The sequence below is a fragment of the Nycticebus coucang genome, chromosome 7 (assembly GCF_027406575.1).
Source record: "Nycticebus coucang isolate mNycCou1 chromosome 7, mNycCou1.pri, whole genome shotgun sequence".
NCBI classification, from domain to species: Eukaryota; Metazoa; Chordata; class Mammalia; order Primates; family Lorisidae; genus Nycticebus; species Nycticebus coucang.
In genome coordinates, this window is record NC_069786.1 from 34,800,247 (window position 1) to 34,823,403 (window position 23,157).

The 23,157-nt window shown below is 34.6% G+C and overlaps 1 protein-coding gene across 1 annotated transcript in view; it reads right to left on the reverse strand.

Annotated features, from left to right (window-relative positions):
• LRP1B (LDL receptor related protein 1B) overlaps positions 1 to 23,157 on the reverse strand; it is a 2,318,354-nt gene that overhangs the window by 736,733 nt on the left and 1,558,464 nt on the right. The window contains exons 33-35 of the mRNA XM_053597274.1: positions 14,496 to 14,636; positions 10,287 to 10,412; positions 8,699 to 8,830 (exon numbers count right to left, since the gene is read on the reverse strand). Of these exons, the coding sequence (XP_053453249.1) occupies positions 8,699 to 8,830; positions 10,287 to 10,412; positions 14,496 to 14,636 (399 nt within the window). The remainder of the gene's footprint in view (positions 1 to 8,698; positions 8,831 to 10,286; positions 10,413 to 14,495; positions 14,637 to 23,157) is intronic.

Sequence of the window (23,157 nt, forward strand, 5' to 3'; positions counted from 1 at the left end):
TGTAAGAAGCCTTTTCCAGCACTGGTCAAAACCGTAAATGATGACTGAAGTTGCTGTTTTTTATTGAAAGATTATTCTTGGATGGTGGCCAAACATAAATTTGGCAAACTTGAGACATTAAAAGCTAACATGGTGTGAACTACCCAATGGAAGTCACCCTTGACAAGGAGTGGAGATCAAAGTGAGTAACGTGCTATGGCCTTCTGTCCAACATTCTGCAAGGAACAGACTCCTGCCAACAGCTACATGAATGAGCTTGGAAACTAACCTCCCCAAATGAGCCTTCTGATGAGATCACATCTCTGGTCAACACTCATGAGAAACTTTGAAATGTAAGACTCAAAGCTGACCCATAGAAACTATGAGATAATAAAAGATTGTTGTTTTACGTCACTGTTTTGGTCATTTATATTATGTTATATAGCAATAGATAATTAATATGAACATAATAGAATCAATTATTGTCCTTTCGTCTTCTAATTCTCCTCCTCCTTTCTATGATGATGATGATGCTCTCCCCAGTTGCCTCTTAGATAAACATGTGCCACTAGTCTTCTGCACCTCATTGTAGCAGGGGTAATCCTATACTGACCATATATCATCATTCTCCCCAAACCCTGAGACCTGATATGGCCTATTAATTATTTTCCCAATCATAATCACAATAAGGTTACATTCTTATTATAACAGGGATTCTATGTTGATTATTTCACACTGATTATGCAATTTGTGGTTTATGTCAATTCCGAGGGCAAAAACCCCAAAGAAATCTGAAATGTAGAATTAAATTTTGGCATCACATGATAACCAAATCTTCCCTGAATCCATATCTCATCCCAAGTTCAGTTTCTTTATTGTTAAAATAATAATACCCCTTTCTTCAAAAGATTACTTTGATAAATTAAAGACACAAGTATAAAGTTTCCTGATCTTACTCGTGTTATAGCAAGTGGTTAATAAACATTAAAAATATCCTGTTGTTATTTTAATTTCTTTCTCTTACAAACTCCTCTCTTCCTAATATTCCTATGGGTGTTTAATTCCATTTTTAGGTTTTTATATTTCTGCAAATCCTTGTTATAAAAATACTAAAGAATCCTTATAACTAATTATTGCTTTTTTCTCTTCATCTCTCAAAAGGATTGCTAGATAAAAATAAAACTAAATGATAAAATAGAATTAAAGATCCATTGATTGTGACCGGTCCAAAAATCAATTAAATAACATCTCTTTTTCTCTGTTAACTAGAAAATTATCTATTTGATTAAAAACTAATGGCCAAGAAACAAAGAAGCTGAATCACAGCTTTTTTTTTAAAGAAAGAGTGTCAAAAAGACAAATGGACTAATATATCCTTGGTTTTCTTAAAATGGGGAGAAAAGTACTTTTTCAAGGTTAAAGTTGCACTTAAAGGTATTAAAGTGACCAATGTACCTAAGCTAAAAGAGATCTCTCTATTATCAACTGACTTGTCAGCATATCCAGAACAGTGTTCTTAGAAATAAACAGGTGACAATTTATTGTCTCAGACTCAAGGTATGGAGTAATTTAAAAAACAGAATAAAGACTGACCTGCCCATAAAAATATTTTTTTCATATATCTTTAGTAATGTTTAGGTTGAACTTATGACAGTGGTTAAAATGCTGTGATCTGCTCAAATATATTTAGTAAGAAAATTTGTCAATCTCTTAGCAGCTATTAATAATTTACCGTATTAATGTAACTAGGCCTTTTGAGAATAGATTTCTTGGCAACTCAGTTTTGATAAAGAGGGGAGAGACAGAGACACCAGAGAATCAGATGTAAATGTAGCTCTGCTGAGTATTCTGAGTAGCTAAAAAGAAATGTGGCAGCATACAGCAACTCAAGTGAATGGGAGAGAAAAGTGCTCTAGCACAAATGTTTTCCATGTGGATTAGTCCAAAGGTGGTGTTGACGCCTTTCCCTTTCATGAGAAATGGTGAATGCATGAAGTTTCATGAGCATTATAAGCAATTATTATCAATAACACGCACAAAAAAATATCTATCACAAGTAAAGTGACCAAAGCTTTAATCTTAGTAAATCTTAGTAGGTTATCATCGTGCATGTTACAGGGCTTTTTACCTCAGATAAGCTATTAACAAATTGACAGGCCTACTTGAAGCTGTTTTTTGTTTTTTATTTTTTTTTTATGTTCTGCGTTTATAAATTATCCAAAAGGATATATATGATATTTTCAATAATTTGTCTAATATATAATGGCCATGTTATGTATGTTCATAATATCTGTCTTTCAGATAGTACTGAAAAGTTTTGTTTTCTTGTGATAATTGGTACTTAACATCTTGAAAGATTTACCAGACCATGTCTATAAAAACATACAAAATATGATCACATGATTTAAAAATATATTATTGAGTTTGAAATGAACACAAAATAGTTTTGAGTCAAAAAATTCACTTTGTAGCCAAGAAAATGGTTTTCATAAAATTGAAAAAATGTCCAAAAGCAACAATATTGTATTTCTTAAACTACTGCTGCTACTGACATAAAAAGAATTCTTCCTATAATTCTGTAGTCGTGGTTAGTGACAAAGTAGTTACTAGAAAAATTTTATAAACAGCTGCATTTTATAAGCCTCCAGGCACAAAAATATAGACTCTCACTTGAGTGTCACCTGCTTCAATTAGAACATACCATGCTCATGGATGGAAAGAATCAACATTGTTAAAATGTCTATACTTCCCAAAGCAATCTACCTATTCAATGCTATTCCTATCAAAATACCAACATCGTACTTTCAAGATTTGGAGAAAATGATTCTGCGTTTTGTATGCAACCAGAAAAAACCCTGTATAGCTAAGGCAGTTCTTAGTAATAAAAGCAAAACTGGGGGCATCAGCATACCAGATTTTAGTCTGTACTACAAAGCCATAGTGGTCAAGACAGCATGGTACTGGCACAAAAAACAGAGACATAGACACTTGGAATCGAATTGAAAACCAAGAAATGAAACTAACATCTTACAAACACCTAATCTTCGATAAACCAAACAAGAACATACCTTGGGGGAAAGATTCCCTATTCAATAAATGGTGTTGGGAGAACTGGATGTCTACATGTAAAAGACTGAAACTGGACCCATACCTTTCCCCACTCACAAAAATTGATTCAAAATGGATAAAGGACTTAAATTTAAGGCATGAAACAATAAAAATCCTCAAAGAAAGCATAGGAAAAACACTGGAAGATATTGGCCTGGGGAAAGACTTCATGAAGAAGACTGCCATGGCAATTGCAACAACAACAAAAATAAACAAATGGGACTTCATTAAACTGAAAAGCTTCTGTACAGCTAAGGAGACAACAACCAAAGCAAAGAGACAACTTACACAAAGGGAAAGGATATTTGCATCTTTTCAATCAGACAAAAGCTTGATAACTAGGATCTATAGAGAACTAAATTAATCCACATGAAAAAAGCCAACAATCCCATATATCAATGGGCAAGAGACATGAATAGAACCTTCTCTAAAGATGACAGACGAATGGCTAAAAAACACATGAAAAAATGTTCATCATCTCTATATATTAGAGAAATGCAAATCAAAACAACCCTGAGATATCATCTAACCCCAGTGAGAAAGGCCCACATCACAAAATCTCAAAACTGCAGATGCTGGCATGGACGTGGAGAGAAGGGAACACTTTTACACTGCTGGTGGGACTGCAAACTAGTACAACCTTTCTCGAAGGAAGTTTGGAGAAACTTCAAAGCACTCAAGCTAGACCTCCCATTTGATCCTGCAATCCCATTACTGGGCATCTACCCAGAAGGAAAAAAATCCTTTTACCATAAGGACACTTGTACTAGACTGTTTATTGCAGCTCAATTTACAACGCCAAAATGTAGAAACAGCCTAAATGCCCACCAACCTAGGAATGGATTAACAAACTGTGGTATATGTATACCATGAAATACTATTCAGCTATTAAAAAAAATGGAGACTTTACATCCTTCGTATTAACCTGGATGGAAGTGGAAGACATTATTCTTAGTAAAGCATCACAAGAATGAAGAAGCATGAATCCTATGTACTCAATTTTGATATGAGGACAATTAATGACAATTAAGGTTATGGGGGGGAGGAAAAGCAGAAAGAGGGATGGAGGGAGGGGGTGGGGCTTTTGTGTGTGTCACATTTTATGGGGGCAAGACATGATTGCAAGAGGGACTTTACCTAACAATTGCAATCAATGTAACCTGGCTTATTGTACCCTCAACGAATCCCCAACAATAAAAAAAAAAAGAAAAAAAATATTAAATGAGTTTAAAAATTACATGATTCAGTATATATATCAAAATAATACAAAATCTTCTCCCACTACATATTTGCAGAAGTGCAATGTAGTTTCATCAAGTAATGCCAGCAATGTTCTAAATAAACTTCTGTTTCAGTGGTTACACATTCAAGACAGCATAGCGGAAAGAACTGGGAGTAGGATACTCCATTAGTATACAGTCCTTTCATCCCTCTGGATTCTAGTTCCTTTAACTATAACATGAGGAATTGCTCCAAATGGCATAAAATGTTATTTCTACTTCTAATACTCAAAGACATGTGAATACTGTGGGACTATTAAAGAGAGTTTTTTAATGTAAATACGTAACATTCACTGTGTAAATATGGTAACAATACTTTGGCGTATATTCTCCTTTTGATTTTTTTAATAGACTGATTTTTAGAGCAGGTATAACTAAGTTCAACAGCAAAACTGATCAGACAGTACAGAAAGTTCTCATATCCACCTTCCTCCATACATGAAGGAAGCTGCCCCACTATCGGCATCTCATAACAGAGTGGTACTTTTGTCACGATTGATAAACCTAAGCTGACACGTTCATAGTTCATATTAGTGTCCACAGTTAACATCAGCATTCATTCTTGGTGTTGTCCATTCTACAGGTATAGACAAATATACAATGAGTCTTCCTTCAATTTTTTTTATTGTCATATTAGTCAAATTACTATATGATGATGTAAAGAAAAGGTATTAAAATATTTGCCATAGGGAAAAAAAATTTCCCATAGGAAGTGCCAAACAAGACATCCAAATAATGGTTCTTATTTCTTATTTGTCTTTATCCCCCACAGCAACTTAATTGTGATATTCTACACCTACAGATGGTAGTCATTTATTGCATTGAACTGGATGACCCAAGTTTGAACAAAAGAGATAAAAGATGAAAAATATAAGCTTGAAAATTTCAGATAACCATCTTCTGAGAATGTCTATCTCTCCTTCTCTCTCTCTTTTTTTTTTTTTTGTAAAGATAAAGTCTCACTTTGTTGCCCTCAGTAGAGTGCTGTGGCATCACAGCTCACATCAACCTCCAGCTCTTGGGCTCAGGCAAGTCTCTTGCCTCAGCCTCCCTAGAAGCTGGGACTACAGGCGCCCGCCACCATGCCTGGCTATTTTTTGTTGTTGTTGCAGTTTGGCTGGGGCCAGGTTCAAACCCGCCACCCTCAGTATATGGGGCTGGCACCCTACTCACTCTCACTGAGCCAGAGGCACCACCCTAGAATGTCTCCTATTTAAATGGCATCGTACTGCTTCTTATGAAAACGTCATAAATACCCCAAGGGGGTCAGAGAATAAATACAGCATACTAAAGGTAGCATAACTAAATGGAGCAATAGGATTTGTTTTGGAGGCTTCTCACCTAACCAAAATATATCTTTTAAAGCCTCAAATGCAGTATTTATTCATCAGGAGACAAGGATTTTCAAAGCTCAATATTTTTTCCCAATGGAATGGGACTTTTCTGAAGAGATAAAAATTCTTTGAACATTTTAAATCTATCCACAGGGTCTTCTTTCTTCTGAGGATCAGAATTGGGGAAAAAAAAAAAAAAACTTTCACTGCAAAAAGCTTTAGTTTATTATGACCAAACCCAGCAAGATTCACATCTGTTAATACTTACGAAATTCATAGGTTTGAACAATGGATTTATCCCTTAATACCATGATAATGAAATAATATTAATAAATTATGATAACTGTACTTTACAAATGATCCTCCTCCACTCCTTCTCCTTACCAGGCTGGGAGCAGTTTGATTAGACTAAGAGGCCACCATACCCTTCAATTTTGTCATCTTTGAGTGATCCTAATGTAGGGATTATGTCCCTGAGGTAAACATCATTCATGGAAAAAGAGGAAACATAGTATCTGCAAAGGAGCTAACAGAGGAAGATCCTACAATCAGGTGAAACATGAAGGCCGTAATAAATAATATAGAAAAACTAGGAGAAATGACATTTTTAAAGTTGTTTGTTTTCTTTCTCTTCGAGGGTTAATCCAGTTTTCTTCTTTCTTTCTCCCTGAAGCAACTTCTCTTACAAAGTTACAGAACTTGTATTTGTCTACAACGTTACTATGAATTGAGATGCTGACACTTATTCTGATCCTCATATACTTTCATAAACACAATTAATAAAGGATCAAATTGAAAAGTAGATGGAAGCACAAAAGTTACATGAAAAATGGTTGAAAGCTTTTCTTATCACCACCCCACCATCTTCATCAGTGTTTCAATTAGTTCATTGTCCGAGCACTGTATGCTAGCATCGTAGATTTGCATTTAATGTCTGTAAATAGTTGATGATATTATGTAATCTTTAAGTATCTGATTAATAGGCTATTATAATGATGATGATGAAGAGGATGTTCATTTTCACTAGGGAGATTTACTAGTCTATTCTTACTTACCCCAAGGTACTAAGAAAGACCTATTCTTCTAAAGTTTACTGAATAGAAAATACAGGCAGTCCTCAAATTATGAATGAGATAGGCTCTGTGAGTTTGTTCTTAAGTTGAATTTGTATGTAAGTTAGAACAGATACGTTTACCTATTAACCTGTAATAGCTTCTGTTTGTAAGTGAGAGTTGTACATCGGTTGGATGTTTGCAAATCGGGGACTGGCTGTATGATATCAGGTAAGAGAACAGAAAACAAAATCCTTCCTATTGGAAATTTAAATATAACAACCACAGTGTATTTGATAGAAAAAAAAGAAAGAAGTTATATACATACATACCATATATAATTTCTACAATATATTACTTCCCATTTATTTGACATTTTTGTTACCATTTTTTGAGTACCCATATATGAATACATATCACACACTATGTCAAACATTTGCATACGTTGATCTAAATATTTTTTCATCCCCCAAAAGTAAGATAACTGAGACTCAGAAAAAATTAGGTAATTTACCCACAGTCACATAGTTAGTAAGTGGCAGAGCTGGCATTAGAGTCCAAGTTGTCTGAAGATAAACTCTAGACTCTTCTCACTGTATGTCTTACTGGCATATAAACCTCTTTCGTTTTCAAAGCAAGTTTTTTTTTGCAGTTTTTGGCTGGGGCTGGGTTTGAACCTGCCACCTCCGGCATATGGGGCTTGCGCCCTACTCCTTTGAGCCACAGGCGCTGCCTGCATTGCTATTTCCTGATTAACAGTAGAGATTTTAATAGATTCCGGAACATTCTACCTACATGACTGTTCCATATGCCCAATCTCTTTACATTTAGAAAAGGAAATAGATTTTCAGGAAATAATTTCTCTCTAGCAAATAAAAATATGGCAGTCACGATGTAAAGAATATATAGTTTTAAGTACAATAGGCAACTTCTCCTGATGAAAAACTACTTTGATATAAGTTTGTGATATTAATAATTACTGGACATTTTTGAAACAGGGAGAATACTATTATCTGCAAACAAAAGTATCCTCTATTTCAGGGCCAATATAAAACTTTGGAGAGTGAATTTAACTTTACCCTTATGAAACAAGAGATTTAGTAATGATATAATCAGGACATTTAGACTAAATTGCTTCTTTTTTTTTTTTTTTGTAGAGACAGAGTCTCACTGTACCGCCCTCGGGTAGAGTGCCGTGGCGTCACACGGCTCACAGCAACCTCCAACTCTTGGGCTTACGCGATTCTCTTGCCTCAGCCTCCCGAGCAGCTGGGACTACAGGCGCCCGCCACAACGCCCGGCTATTTAAATTGCTTCTTTTAATATTACTGATTCCTACCTTATGGAAATTTATCAAATACTTTTGAAATAATTATGGAGTTTTTTTTTCTTGGTGGAGACAAAGTATCTATCATTAATTAATAATCACTCATATTAGCTGCAGCAAAATGCTCATGTCTAATTTGCTTTCTTTCACTGTTTGCAAATAATTATAAGTGTTTTAGCATTTATATTTTTTCAATTATTTATATTTTATTGGACACTGCCTTATTAGAATAATCACATCCTGAAAATATTTCACGATTATATTTTAAGAATATAATAGATCATAATGCTTTACATAGCTTTGTATGTATACCTACATAAAAGTAAATTATAGTAAAATTATTTTAAAAAAGAGAGAGATAAACAAGTGTCAAACATAGCATATTAATATACTTGCAGATCAAATGCTATACTTTCAGACAATTTTACTTGATTTCTTTAGACGTAACATATTTAGAGCAACTTGTGATAATCTTAAAAATTCATCTCTAATTTGCTTTATTTTTCATATCGATTATCAAAATACAGATAGAAAGGTTATATCCCCAACACGTAAATATTCCCACCACATAAATCAAATGATTACATTAAACACAAATTATGAATAAAAGGTATTTACCTGCATGGAAATCTATTCCTACAGCAAATGAAGTTCCTGATATAGGCATCAAAGCATCCATTTTGTCACTTGGTTCAAGAGGTATTCCTCTAATTCCTTCATGAACAGAGTACATAAGAAATGATTCTACACCTAAATTAGAGGGTAAAAAGAAAATCCCACAATAAATATTTAAAATAAAAATAGTTTAAATAATAGTATTTTTAGCAATCTTAATTCAATCATTTGGATTGTACACTATAGTTCCTGACTACTGAACAGTAGGCAAATTTATCGTTCCCAAACAAGTCTACATCTGATTTGTTAAAAAAAAAAAAAAAATTTGTTAAAACAGATTATTTGGCCCCATCTCAGGGGCAGGATAAATTTAAATTTATGAAAATCTCCCCGGTGGCGATGACACTACTGGTATGGTAACCACACTTTCGTAACCTCTAAAATAGATAATTATTGGAAGCCAAACTGGCCTCACAACCAAATTATATTCCCTAATTTAAAACCCAAACATCTCTTTGCTTATATATAATAATGGACTTTGGTTTTAGATTTAAGATTTTAGATAACTATATAACAGGGTACTTTTCTAACAGACATACAAATTTCTTAAGAAATTTAGATTTCTTAAACCTTTCTAACTCTGAAGACACACTAAATGCTTAATTATGGCTATTAATATCTTACTTTTCCAGCATAAAACATGTCTAAAATAAGAACACAAATATTACTACCAGAAGTATACATGCTAGAATTTTGCTAACATATTAGCAAAATTTAAATCTGAATTTAAATTGTTCCAACCACTTCCTAGCCATGTGACTCAGTCAGGTTACTTAATTTCTCTGTGCTTAAATCTCCTTGTCTCTAAGATAAGAATAATAAAATACCTACCCCATGAAGTTATGAGGATTAAATGAATTCATATGCATAAGGTGCTTAGAACAGTGCCACACACATATGAGGGGCCCTATAAATATTTGATTTAAAATAGAATATGTACTAACATACATATTTCTCAAATAACACTAGCACTTTTAAAATAAAATTAAGCTATTATCACTAGATATAAAAGATCAGTATAGAAGAAAGTTCTTTGGGACTAACAGAACTAGAGACTATGAAATAAGAAATAGGAAGATAAATCTCTTAGGTTGCAGTTTGTTTAAAATGCTTTTCTCCCTCAGTTATTTAAACTTGAGATCTCACATTCTCTAAAATATAAATAGCATAAAGTAAACACTACTTAATTCAAACTGTATATTAATTTCAGCCAGTCAACTACTGTTTTCTACTTCAGCTTTCATATATTCAGGTTGAAGGCGGCTTCTACATAATATGGTTAAAGGTTTTGTAATAAAGTACAGCTGCTGAAAATCACCAAAAAAAGTAAAACTTTTGATAAAGAATAATATTTAAAACATTTCACATACATTTAAAACCCTATTTATGTTAGACTAAGCAGTGTACCATTCTCTTAATAACAATATATTTTCCAAATAGTGAATTGTTATTTTTTGTTAAAAAATCATATTGGAATATAATGATAAAAGAAGTAAAGGCACCAGAGCTAAACTTTTTCATGAACTTGTACCTTGACAAGACATTCGGTTCTTTTGGAGATAATATCCCACGGTACACATACAAGTCCTTGTAGTCTCAGATGTTGGTAAACAAAGCTGAGAACATCCACCATTGTTTAGTTGACAGGAATTGCTGCCTGCATTAAATGAAAACAAAACAAATTAAAAAAAATAAATTTGTTAAAGTTTAATTTCTCATCAATAATCTCAACAAATATCTACATTACTAAGTTCTAAATATAGCTGTTTCAGCTTAGTTATTATTACATCATTCTCTCACATAATTTGAAGTAGTAAATTATGGATGTATTCTGCCTTTCCAAAAAAGTAGGCAGAGATACATGAGAAGATTAATAGTCACAGGATAGCAAAAAGAAATTGATTTGTCATGAATACTATGAATACTGTCAGAGATATTTGTAATACCCTACAATTACAGAGACCAGAAAATTTTTCTTTTTTGACTTTTAAATTTTACTTCAATTTTACCATTATTTCCTCTGCGACAATATTTTATTCCCGTGTGTCACATAAATAACTGCTATTTTATATTACTAAGATTATGCCATTAAAAGAAAGGAAGTATATATGTATATATGTATTTAAGTAATTTTTAAAAGCAAGGAAATAAATTTTCCCATTCAGTGGAACATAATTCTCTCAAAATATATTAAAGACACATCTATAAGAGTCCTCAAATTAATTGGTATATTAATTCTTATTTCTATATAGTAGAATGACAAATATTAGTCAGGTAATCCCAGGTAGGCATTCTATAAAGATATTCCATTGAATTTACTAGGCCCAATTTGCTAATTAAAGGTGGTAGAATGAAGATAAGTAATTTACAATCTTACCTCACAAGTTCATTAAATATCCCATTTTTACAACATTTTTTAATATTCTAGGGCATGCGATGCCATTTACGGGATATTCAAGCTCTGATATGAAGTGTAATAAATCCAGTGAGAATTATAAAGCATGATGAAACCTATATATCAATAGTGCTCTATGGAAAATTCAAAATACCAATCCAGCTCATTACTTCTCTTCTCCTGAATTTAAGATAGTCTGTGAGATTTAATTGTTCAATGGAACCTGTCACTAGCTCTATCATTCCTGAAGTGTGAAATACTCTCAATTTGGGAGATTTCTTATCAGGAGATCTACAACATTCTTTGTTCATTTCCTACAGCTGTCAGTTTAGTCAATGCTGAATGCTGAGCTTTTAAATGATTACATTTTACCCTCTCTATAAACTAATGAGGATTAATTTACTCTCCCTTTTCCCAACTAATAAATATTAAACCGACTTACAAAACTAAGATGAAATTTTAGATCTCTGGTTTTTTAATAATTAGACAATTATATATAGATTTATAATAATTCTATATCAACCATGTACATACATAGTATGTATTTTGTTTTATAGAAACCAAGTATATACGAATGTAATGTCAACCTATAGAGGTATGTATTATATGTAAATGTGCTTTAACCATAACGAAAGTCTGAAAAGCTGTGAGAAGATTAGCAGATGTTGTTTCATCACATGGAAAGAAAGAAGACAGAAGGAAAAGTAAGGGAATTAAAGAAGTAAAGAAAAATAGGCTAGGAAAAGAATGAATTTATGAAAATAAGAAAAAATGAGAGGTTATATGGCCTTGATAGTATCAAAAAATAGGGTGGGGCCTTAGTGTGTGTCACACTTTATGGGGGCAAGACATGATTGCAAGAGGGACTTTACCTAACAATTGCAATCAGTGTAACTGGCTTATTGTACCCTCAATGAATCCCCAACAATAAAAAAAAAAAAAAAAAATGTGAAAAAATAAAAAGGAGTTTCTGGGACTGTATTTAAATATAATTAGAATAGTAGACACATATAGTGTACTAATTGTATTATATTGTTGATAAATAATAAATTACTATATTTTAACAATTACGTTATGCACTAACAATACACATTTTATGTATCATTTGGTTAGTCTCTTAAGAGAAATTAGTTGTAGAAGAGAAAAATGTAAAAAATAATGAAATGCATCCTTATTTATAATATATATATTTAATTAATAAATAGAAAGTAGGAAGTAGGAAAATTTATAGTGACTTTTAAAAGTAATAATTTATATAGTAATAATCTATCACATTAGAAATTCTAGCTTGGCTTAACATTTTGTAATAATATTGATGTTCAAACCTCATGCCTCAAATCTCTAGTGGTGCTAGAAAATCCACTTGACTAACAAGAAGACTCAAGTCTCCAGTGATCTATGTCAAAAATAATAAATGAAGTAGCTAATTGTACAAAGCAGTAGTAATGTTAGCACCTTAAAGGGTCCTAAATTGCTCATATTTCATACTAATAAAGCTTTTAAGCTACGTGAAGTGATTCTCTTAATGGGATTGTCTTTAATACAGATGCTTTTATCAGCATATTATTCTAGTAAAAGTGGTGTTTTCACTCCATTTTAAGCTTAGTTATATTAATCACTGATTTCTAAGTGCTAGTGATCCTGGTCACGTTGGCAGTACTTTCACAGAACACAGAACACCCAACTGTAACCATTGGATCAAATCTTTAAAATGTGAGGAAAATCTTGTTAACAAAAGCAAAGTAAACTAAGAATAATGTTTTCTCCCAGAAACCTCACTGGAACTATATTTAGGAAAATTCATATATTAATTTATTGTTTCAAACAAAGCATATACATGTTCACATTTTGAAAAATGGATAGTATTTTCTAATGCCTTATTTGGAAATATTCTCTCTGTGTTATTTTTTCAAATATTATGTTTTCAGGTATATATGAAATAAAGAAGCATACATGATGCACTAAGATTTACAATAACGCCATCAATTTTTACACTTAACAAATATAGTCTATTGAAAATCCACGAAAAATCACAATATTGTATTCACTGAATGCTTAATTCTCATCTATAATCAATTTCCCCTAATTTGAATGCTGATAACATTATTTATTTTGATACAGAAAATGTTCCATTACTGAATTGTTACTGAACATACCCTTGTTCATTATCATATACAGTGACCAAAAAAAGTCAGAACAAGTGCAGTTTCTGTGCATAAGAATTTGACTGTTGGATATCTTTTCAACAATAAAAATAAATTCATTAAACATTCTGCAGAAATTAGTCTAAAGCAATTCTTTTCTTTTACAGTTATTACTTTTTTATGAAAATAAATGTTTCCTTTGCCTCTGGAAAGATTTCAAAATGAAAATTTCAAACCAAAACTTGGCCAAAATTTAGCCCAAACTATGTACAGGGAAAGCAAACAGGAGTCTGATCTCTATGGTGTCCCCTGATATGAAAATAGGGCTCTCAATTTGTGTGGCCAATACATTATGCTTGTTTGGTGGCTGTCCCCTGTCTTCAGATATAGTAATCCCTTTGTTTTTCCATTCTTCCCCCCATATTCTCAGCTTTAGTCCATCTGCCCCCAAATCCTTCAGGTGAAAATTTCTTTCTTAGTGTCTAAAAATCTTGAAAAATATTCCTAAGGAGAAAATAAATGAAACTAAGGATCAGATATTCATGGCAGAGACTAAAGAAAGAATGTGGAATGCAGAAAAAAGATTTTTGTTTTTTTTGGTCAGGAAGAAAGTTCCACTAATGTCAAGGATTATGAAGCAAAAAATGTAAGAAAAGACTAGCAGGTTTAGGGCTGCCCTGGCTGACTTATCTAATCCAATTGGCATTTGGGCAATGTGACAACTCCACCTATGTAAACCATCTGTTAGTTTTCTCACTCCATTTCACTGCACACAATTTGGACAAGTAAAAACAAAAAAGCAAAATGCTTAGAGCCAAAAAATGTAGTGCTTTTAGGTATAAAATTCTTATATAGACATAGGTTCTCTAGTTTGTTCAATTTCTGGGCTAAATTTTACATTATATATTTTTTTCTGGGATATTTCTTCTTATTTTTATACTTCAAAATCAAAAACTGGATAAGATATCTTTGAGGAACTGACAAATTAAGGTTCCTAAGGTAGCTTTGCTAATGTTTTAAAAACTCACTATGCACCTTATGTTGAAGGCATTTCTTCTACAGTGGTAAGCAACATTTTCCTTTTTCCCTTTTTTTATGAGAAGAATAGAAATCTTCTATTTGATTTGAACTGAAAAACCAGTATAAAAAAGAGAACATTATATATTCAAAAGTGGCACAAATTCATTAGACTGTGACTTACCTTGCTGTGATTCTTTATCATATACTTTCATATGAACAACCCCAGAAGTCTTATTTCGTAGGATGTTAGGGTTTCTTCCATCTCTTTTGCTGCAGGTTCCCAGCTGAGCTAAGTTTTGGTCTGCCCACCACAGTTTCTTATCTATAAAAGTGAAAGAATTTTTTAAAGGAAAATTTAATCATCTGATTAAACAATAATAAATAGCTATTAAACTATAATACATTCTGATTTCTTTTGTTATATTTCCAAACTCTAGTTCTAAGGGAAATAGTAAAATCACTTTTACTTCGAAAAATGCAAACCATAGTGACATTTTTAATGTACAAAATTTCCTTCTCTTTTTATAATTAGGCTTTTTCAATTTAGCTTTTCTTTTTCTTAAAAAGGAACACATATATTTTTATATGACATATAACATTTTTATACAGATATAAACAAAAACATATTTCACATTAATATGTAATACAGATTTTATTATTTATGTACTTAAACATGACTCTGGTGGGTCTCTACTATGCAAATTTATAAGAGGAAAATCTAAAAAAATACCTCAACAATAACAAAATAAACTTTGTTCTTCAACTTTCTATTTATAAAATGCATTTACACTTTTAATCATTAGTAATGGAGGCATTATTGGTTTCTCCACAATTAACCTCTTTCATTTCTTGCAGTCTGTGCCCCTTTCTTCAAACTTTTATTAACTTATACTGTTATTTCATATTAAGTATTTATATAATATTAGAGACTCTGCAATGTGTCACACATTAAAATTAGAGTGCTGATCCTCAGGAAGCTAGCATTCTATTGAAAACTTTTACTTCATTCTTATATTATTTCAAACTGTCATAGCAAAACTATAAGAAAATTACTGTCATTCCCATTTTACAGATGAAGAATTTTTGAGACTCATGGAGATTTGGTCTTCCTGTCTCCAAAACTGGTATATTTTAAGACTTCATAATGAAAGCATTAGAAAATTTAAGGTAACACAACACTTCAAAATAAAGTGTGCAATTGTAAAGAACTTGATCAATAAAAGCTTGTCAACAAGAATATAATCAATGACAATTGGAACCACAATCAATCTCTACCTGGTAGTTCAAATCTTAATCCCTTTAGCTGATTGAAGGGACACTCCACCTCTCCTTTTTGGCCAAAAAGACCCCAGAAAACACTAAAGCTAAGTTGCTATCCATGAGAAGGAAGTTCAGATATATCTCCTCCTGGGGCCCTCCCTTTTTGGAGACTGCCTTTGCAACAAGGAGATACTAAATTATTAATGGTCCTGAGGCTATACTCGAAAAAGCTCAAACCACACACCTGCAGTTATCAATGTGCTTAACAGATGAATTTAGTTTCAGTAAATGTCCAGTGGCTTGTCTCTCATTAATAGATCCTTATCTTAAGTTAAAACATTCCAAGCCTTTAAAGTTTCATTTCTTTAACCAATTACTGTTGGGGGCCTAAAATGGCCCCACAGGAACCCATCTCCCACCTTTTTCTCCTCCCCCAAACCTCTCCCAAGATGAAGGACACAAACAACCTAGTTAGCCCCCACCACAAAGAAATTAAGGCCAATGGACCTTATCCTACCAAAGGCTTCCAGGCAAGCTTTGGAATTTGCCCACCACCCACAGCCCCATGTAAAAGGAGTCTCTAAATGCCCCTGGGTGCCGCTGCCATTTTTGCCATGTCCAGGTGAGTGGCTATCCCTTTTAATAAACCTGGCCTGAACAACTACATCCCAGTCTTACCACTGGAAATCACCAATTACATCTTTCAACTATAACTCAAAGAATCTTTAAAACCATCTATTACCTGTAATCCCCGCCTCCATGCCCCATCTTTTCATGCCAAACCAATGTATACATTGATGTTTGCAATGTATGCCCTTTGTACTGATTTAGGCTCTTATGTGTGATTCCTATCTCTATAAATGTATAAACCAAACTGTAACCCAGCCACCACAGGTATAGTTTCTCAAGACCTTGACTGAACTAGTCACACTCACACATTCACCTCAGAATAAACCTCCTTAAATTATTTTACAAAGTTTGGGTCTTTTTCCATCAACAAATTCTAGGAATAAAACAAAGCAATTTACAAGGTAAAATCATATTCATTCAAATGCCAGGAGGTCTTGAATGAGTCAGAGCCCAGTTTAAGGTATTTCAAAAACAATAGTAATAATGACATCAATAATAATCATTTTACTAAATCTGATTTTGTATAATGCACAATTCTAAATATTGCAAACACTTTATTTCACTTAATCTTCACAACACTTCTACAAGTACTATTTTTTTATAAATGTACAAGTACTATAGTACTATTGATACAGGACAAGTGGCATCCCAACCAGCTCGTGGAGCTGTGGGGCACGGAGCGGCTGCCTCCACCTTGGTAATGTTGGTGCAGTGGCAGCAAGCAATGGAACCAGCAGGCTGGAGGGTGGGCAGGGGGTCCCCATTTCCTAGGCCTGGGAATGAAAGGGACTGTAGCCATTCATTTGCAACCCAGACATGTTGTTCCAAACATGTCCCAGACACACTAAATGTAACTACTGAGGGCCCCATGTAACTACCAATACCCACTAAATGTAACTACTGAGGGCCCCATGAGACTATCCCCCTAGACAAAAAGCCTACAGACAGACAGAGAGAGAGCACTTTTCTCTCCTGACTTGAGTTTCTCTCTGCCAGGAGCTCTGGCACTTCTGTATTCTTTTCTGTAAATAAATCCCATCTTACCACTGATCTGTGGTCTGAGGATTCATTCTGAGACCAAGAACCAACTGGAGAGTGAAATTCCAGTATCACTATTATATGAAACAATTTTACAATAAAAAATACTGACACAAAGAGATATTATGTAGTTCTCCCTGTGTCATAGATGGTCAGGAGCTTGAACCACTGATTTCAGAATTCATGATGTTAGTCTCCTATCCATAATGTCCCCTTTCACAGATGGACGGAGGAGAGCCTCCTCTCTCCTGACATGTAGAAAAGAAGCTTATAGATTTTATGATGATGAATTTGAGTCGCCCATTTACGTGGGCTTTTTTATTTACACCAATGAATTTACATGAAAACAGAGAGGTTCCCTATATAAAAAGGGACAAAGACTTTGACCACTTCACTCAGAGAATTGATTTTTTTTTTTAAGGTGTAAAGCACAGTGTGTTGGACTAAGCACATGTGTTTCCCCTTCTATTTCTTCTGCTCTGCCACACTTATAGAAATGTAGAAACATGAATCAGGATAAACCCATAACAAATAAAGAATGAGAGAAATATAAAAATGTATATAAGGACTCGGTGCCTGTAGTTCAAGCAGCTAGTGCACCAGCCACATACACCAGAGCTGGTGGTTTTGAATCCAGCCTGGCCTGCCAAACAACAATGACAACTACAACCAAAAAACAGCCAGGCGTTGTGCCAAGCACCTGTAGTCCCAGCTACTTGGGAGGCTGAGGCAAGAGAATCACTTAAACCCAATAGTTGGAGGTTGCTGTGAGCTGTCACCCAGGGTGACAGCTTGAGTCTCAAAAAATAAATAAATAAAAATAAAAAAATTAAAATGTCTATAATACAGTCATACATTGGGGATGTATAAATGTGCTCGTTTGGAGATAGAAATAGAAAAGTTAGGAAACCGATAAATAAAGTTGCACCCTAGAATATAATAAAAGAGGTCTACAAAGAAATGGAAACCCTTCTCTATATAGAACTCTGGATTACCTTGATTTCAGCCTGTAAGTTTAAAAACTGGGTGATTAAATGAAGATATTTCTGTATGTAATGCTCTCCATCTCCTCAACTCTTTGCCCTGAATTTACATAGGGTTGGTGGAATCAAATAACCATAGCTCTTTCCTACAGTAATATTCAGTAAAGACATTTGAGATATTAAGGCTGATGTCCTGCTAAAAAGTTCTCCTCATTGTAACATTTATGGGAACCAAACCCTGACCTCCAGCAAACTCCTAAACCAAAACCTGCACGTCACTGTGTCCAATGCCATGCAGAGCTTCCTCTCAAGGAAAAACATCAAATGAAAGAGTTCTACTTCCTAAAGTTACTGGACACACAAGACAGATACCCAGTTCTTCTTAATTGTCATGGGAAACCAAATATCTCCAGTTTTATGAGGAAAACTTAACAGAATAAAATAGCACATAAATATTAATTTAGAAAAAAATTATATCAAATTATCTAATTAACACATAGAACCTATAGTATATATCTCACTCTAGAAAATAAAGGGCCCTATTAAGAAAAGGAACAATTACAAAACAAGAAAAGAGATTCGAAAATTGTCTGTACCAGGTTCCGTGGCTCACATCTACTTGGGTGGCTGAGGTAAAAGGATCACTTAAGGCCAGGAATGTAAGACCAACCAGGGTAACAGAGAGAGACCCCCTCTCTTAAAAAAAAAAAAAAAATCACTGAAATAAAAATGTTTTTCAATAGGAAAATGTTTTATTAGGAAGTATTGTTGAGGAAATGCTCCATAATAAAAGGAAAAGGAAAATATCACAAAGAGAAAATGAAAGATAAGTGGAATATCCATTTAAAAAGTCCAACAGCTAGAAGCTCCAACTTGCTGGAATCATTGGATTTTCCACTACAATGAACACACATGCAGGAGATACCAATTTTACCTCAGAATTACTTCAATAGTATCATTATATTAAAGCTTGACTCATCAGTACATGAGTTTTTCATATTCTGTGTGACAAAATGGAAAGTATGCACAAAGCACTTCTGTGGCTCACAAAAGGGTAACTGTCTGGAAGCTACGTACTTCCCACGATTGCTTAAGTTGCAAGAAGAATTAGCTACTTTTTCATAAAACATTCTTTTGCTTTAACATATGACTGACAGACAACCTATGGCTATTCAGACTTATATATTTGGCAGACATTTTCTCAAAAATGAATGAAATAAACCTGTCATATCAAGAAAAACAACTGAGAGAATGTTTCCAATGATAAAAGTTAAGCTTTCAAATGATAAACATAGTTTTGGAAAACTTCTATCATGAGTTTGACAGTTTCCTAAAACTTAAAAATTTCTCTAATGAGATTCATAAAAACATTCAGGAATGTAATTTTTTTGATATGGTATAATGAAAAATGTCAACATTTAGAAAATCTACATAACAGAGGGAAGCAATATTTTCCAAATAACCAATGCAAGAAAAGCCAAAACCATGCACCAGTAAATGATCATTTTACAAGCTAGGTCAATGAATTTTAATTGAGAGGAAACAAAAATTTAATAATAGGGCCTTTGCAATTTACCTTTAAAAAACTACTGCTCGGTAAGTTTTGTTGTAGTTTTGAAGTGAAAAGTTAATGAAATATATATTTCAACCGCACAAAGTATTTCCTGAACCAAATATAAGAATCTATATTTTATTAAATAAGATAGTAAGGAAATTTGCAAACTGTTATGCACTGCCACTCTCCTCACTGCTTTTATAAAAGATAACTATTATCATTAAAGATATTACTTATATAAACATAGGTTTGTTACTTTTAAGTAAACTAATATTTTTAAATTTTTCCAGGTTTAATTTCTAATATTGAGATACATATCTGTATATCTATCTATACATACACACAACCAGCATCCAAATGCATTGATAGCGCATTTGGCACTATCAATAATTTTTAAGAACATAAAGGGGTCCGGTGATCAAAAAAGTTTAAGAACACAGTTTTAAGTGGACTATCAGAAAAGATGAACATATGTATGTGACATTTCAGAATACCATGTTTAAGTAGATTTTCTTTCTTAAGTTTAGAGAGTAAAAAAAGTTACTTGCAAAGGATTACAAATCATATTTACATCAGACTTCTCTTCAACATTAGGGAAATTAAAAAAGTAGGAAGCAACGCCTCCGAAATTCTTAACAACTAGAACTCCAAACTGTGAATTAACTGTAACAAGCACGCGTGACAGTGTGTTTGCGTGTAGCCCTAAGGAGAGGAGGTATGAGTCATAAATTTACCCTACATGGGCCGCGCATAATATTACCCCGGGGACCGCTTCTGCCCTGTGGAACCGCCTGCGCACGAGACCGCGCCCGAGCTGCCACGGAGAAGGAAAACCGGAGCCCGGCTGCTCAGGGGACGCGCGCTTGGAGCCTTTCCCGCCCCTTCACTCGCGCGCACGCGGCCCCTCCCTCCCACGCAAGGGCGCACGCGCGCTGCAGACTCTGGCGCGTCTCCTGCGGAGCCGTCTTAGCCGCTGCTCTGCCCAGCCAGCTGCATCTTCTGCGGCGCACGTGTCCAGATACTGGGTAGGGGAGGTTGAAAAATCAGTCCCCTCTGTGTCCTACCTCAGGAAAAACCCCGGACCCTTTGAGAGCCACTGGTACCGTGAGACCTGGCGCTTAACTTTCTGTCTTTATGGCCAGTCGGAGGAGGCTGCCAAACAGAGCCCTTTGGGAGAAAAGTTGAAAGGGCCCCGTGACCTAACGGGAGGTTTTGACCCATCCACCGAGGGTATGGTCCCAGCACCCTCCCTGCGGAACAGGCCCCTTTCTTCTCAATCATCTGCAAGTGTCAGGAGGTTGCTCTCTGACTCTCCCCACCTTCTTCCCTTGGGAAATCCTCAGCCCTGTTCTACACACTCAAGATGGTGGGCCTGCTCCAGCTGCCTCAAGCTCCTCCTCTCCTGGAAGAGGACACACCCACCCACGCAGCCGGGCTTGAATTGTGCTCACCAAAGGCGGTGGGGAGGCGGAGGCTCAAGGAGAAGCTGGCATTTGGCAAATTGCAACTCTGAGTAGGGTCCAAGTTTATCTGAGAAATGGGGCTGCCTAGTATCAATGGACACGGCAAATTCTGTGGAATGTTTTTTTTACAAGGATGTAACACTAAACCTAGCTCTATCCAGCTTTGTTGGAGAGGATGGTGGGTGGTGTAGAAAAGCCACTGTGTGACCATTTGAATAGTCTCAGCCTCTGGAGGAATCAAAAATTGGAAAGGGCTTCAGGTTCTGTATTAAGAGACAGGAGGCGAAGAGAATTTTAGCCTTTCAAAGACTGCACTGACCACTTTTCACCATAGCAATGGCAGTCTGAATCTTGGGTCATTTCTTCTCCCAGCTGACTTCTTGTACTTCTCCCCATATTTCCTCATTAGTTAGTTCTTCTTCCCTCGGCTTATAAACATTGCAGAGCTGTCAAGGCTGTTGTAGGTACTAGGTAGACTGTAAGGAAGCTTGAACAAAATGAGAAAATAAGTCAAGATAATGAAATGGGATGTAAGGCACAAGGAATTGAAAAGAGCCAGAGAGTAAAGAAAACTCCCAGAATAAATGCTAAGAAGCAAACATAAGGAAAAAGTCTACACTGGATCATGAAAAAAACTTAAGGAGTAACAGCTCCAAGAAAAAGTGGTAGAGAGATGGGCAGCGCCTGTGACTCAAAGAATAGGGTGCTGGCTCCATACACAGTGGGTGGCAAGTTCAAGCCCAGCCTTGGCCAAAACTGCTTTAAAAAAAAAAAAAAAAAGGAAGTGGCAGGGAGAGGGGAGGAATGAAGAAAGAGAGGGAGAGAGGAAGGAAAATAATACAACTATAACTTACATTTTAGGAAAAAACAAAAAGTTATGCAATTAAATCATGACCCATACTCAAAGTAATTAATTTTTAAAGAAAGAGAATTCAATTGACCTTCATGTCATTACTCTTTTTTTTTTTTCAATGACTTAGCAGTTGAAATATTGAACCAGGAAAGAAAGAAGCAAATACAACCTTAGCATATGTTCTAATTCTAATCTAGGCTACAATCCTAATAAATGTCATTTCCTCCTCCTTGAGGAAAAAATGGCTCAATATAGCTATTTAAAGATGTTTTCCATTACATAAGCCCTCCTGTAACAGAAATAAAAGGCCTGAGCAGGATAATGAAATGTTTCATTGAGTTGCCTCTTTAAAACCTCTCCATTTCAGAGGTATTAAACCTTGCATTCCTTCCCAATGCCAGTGACCAAAAAGGCATAAAAATGTTCTTTGATGTTTGTTTTCTGTTATTTTAAACCATAGGAGAAGGCTGAATAGAATTGTCTAGACAAAGGTCACAAGATCACTGTCACCAAATATAAGACCACACATAATAACCCAAGACCAAAACCAGTAGTAGTTAAGCAATAGTGGCCCAAAGTCCTGGCATGTGCCACAAGTTGCCCAGCCAAGAGCAACCACTGAAAACCTCCCTTTAAAAAGCCCTGTTTTTCTTCTTAAAGGAAAGAGGGTGGTCTTTGAGATGTTAATCTACTGCCCTCCTCATTTGCTGGCAAATTAATAAACTTCTCTCTGTTTTCCTCAAACTGCTTGTCCTTGTTCTTCATTCTCCTTGATTCAATGTAGGGGACAAGCACTGATTTGAAACACTACTTCTTGAACTCAGAATTTCTAGTCATTATTAGAAAAAGGAAGAGATAGTCCAGAAAAACCTGATAATTAAAGAATGACTCCATCATTATCAAGAGACCAAATTAAATAAACAGGAAAACAAAAGGTTACTCCATGGAGAAGCAGTAGCAAAAAAATAGAAAACAAAACCGAATTAAATAAAAACAAATGAATATCTTCAAAGAGATTACAGAAATCACGTGCTTAAAATAACAAAAGGAGATTATAAAGA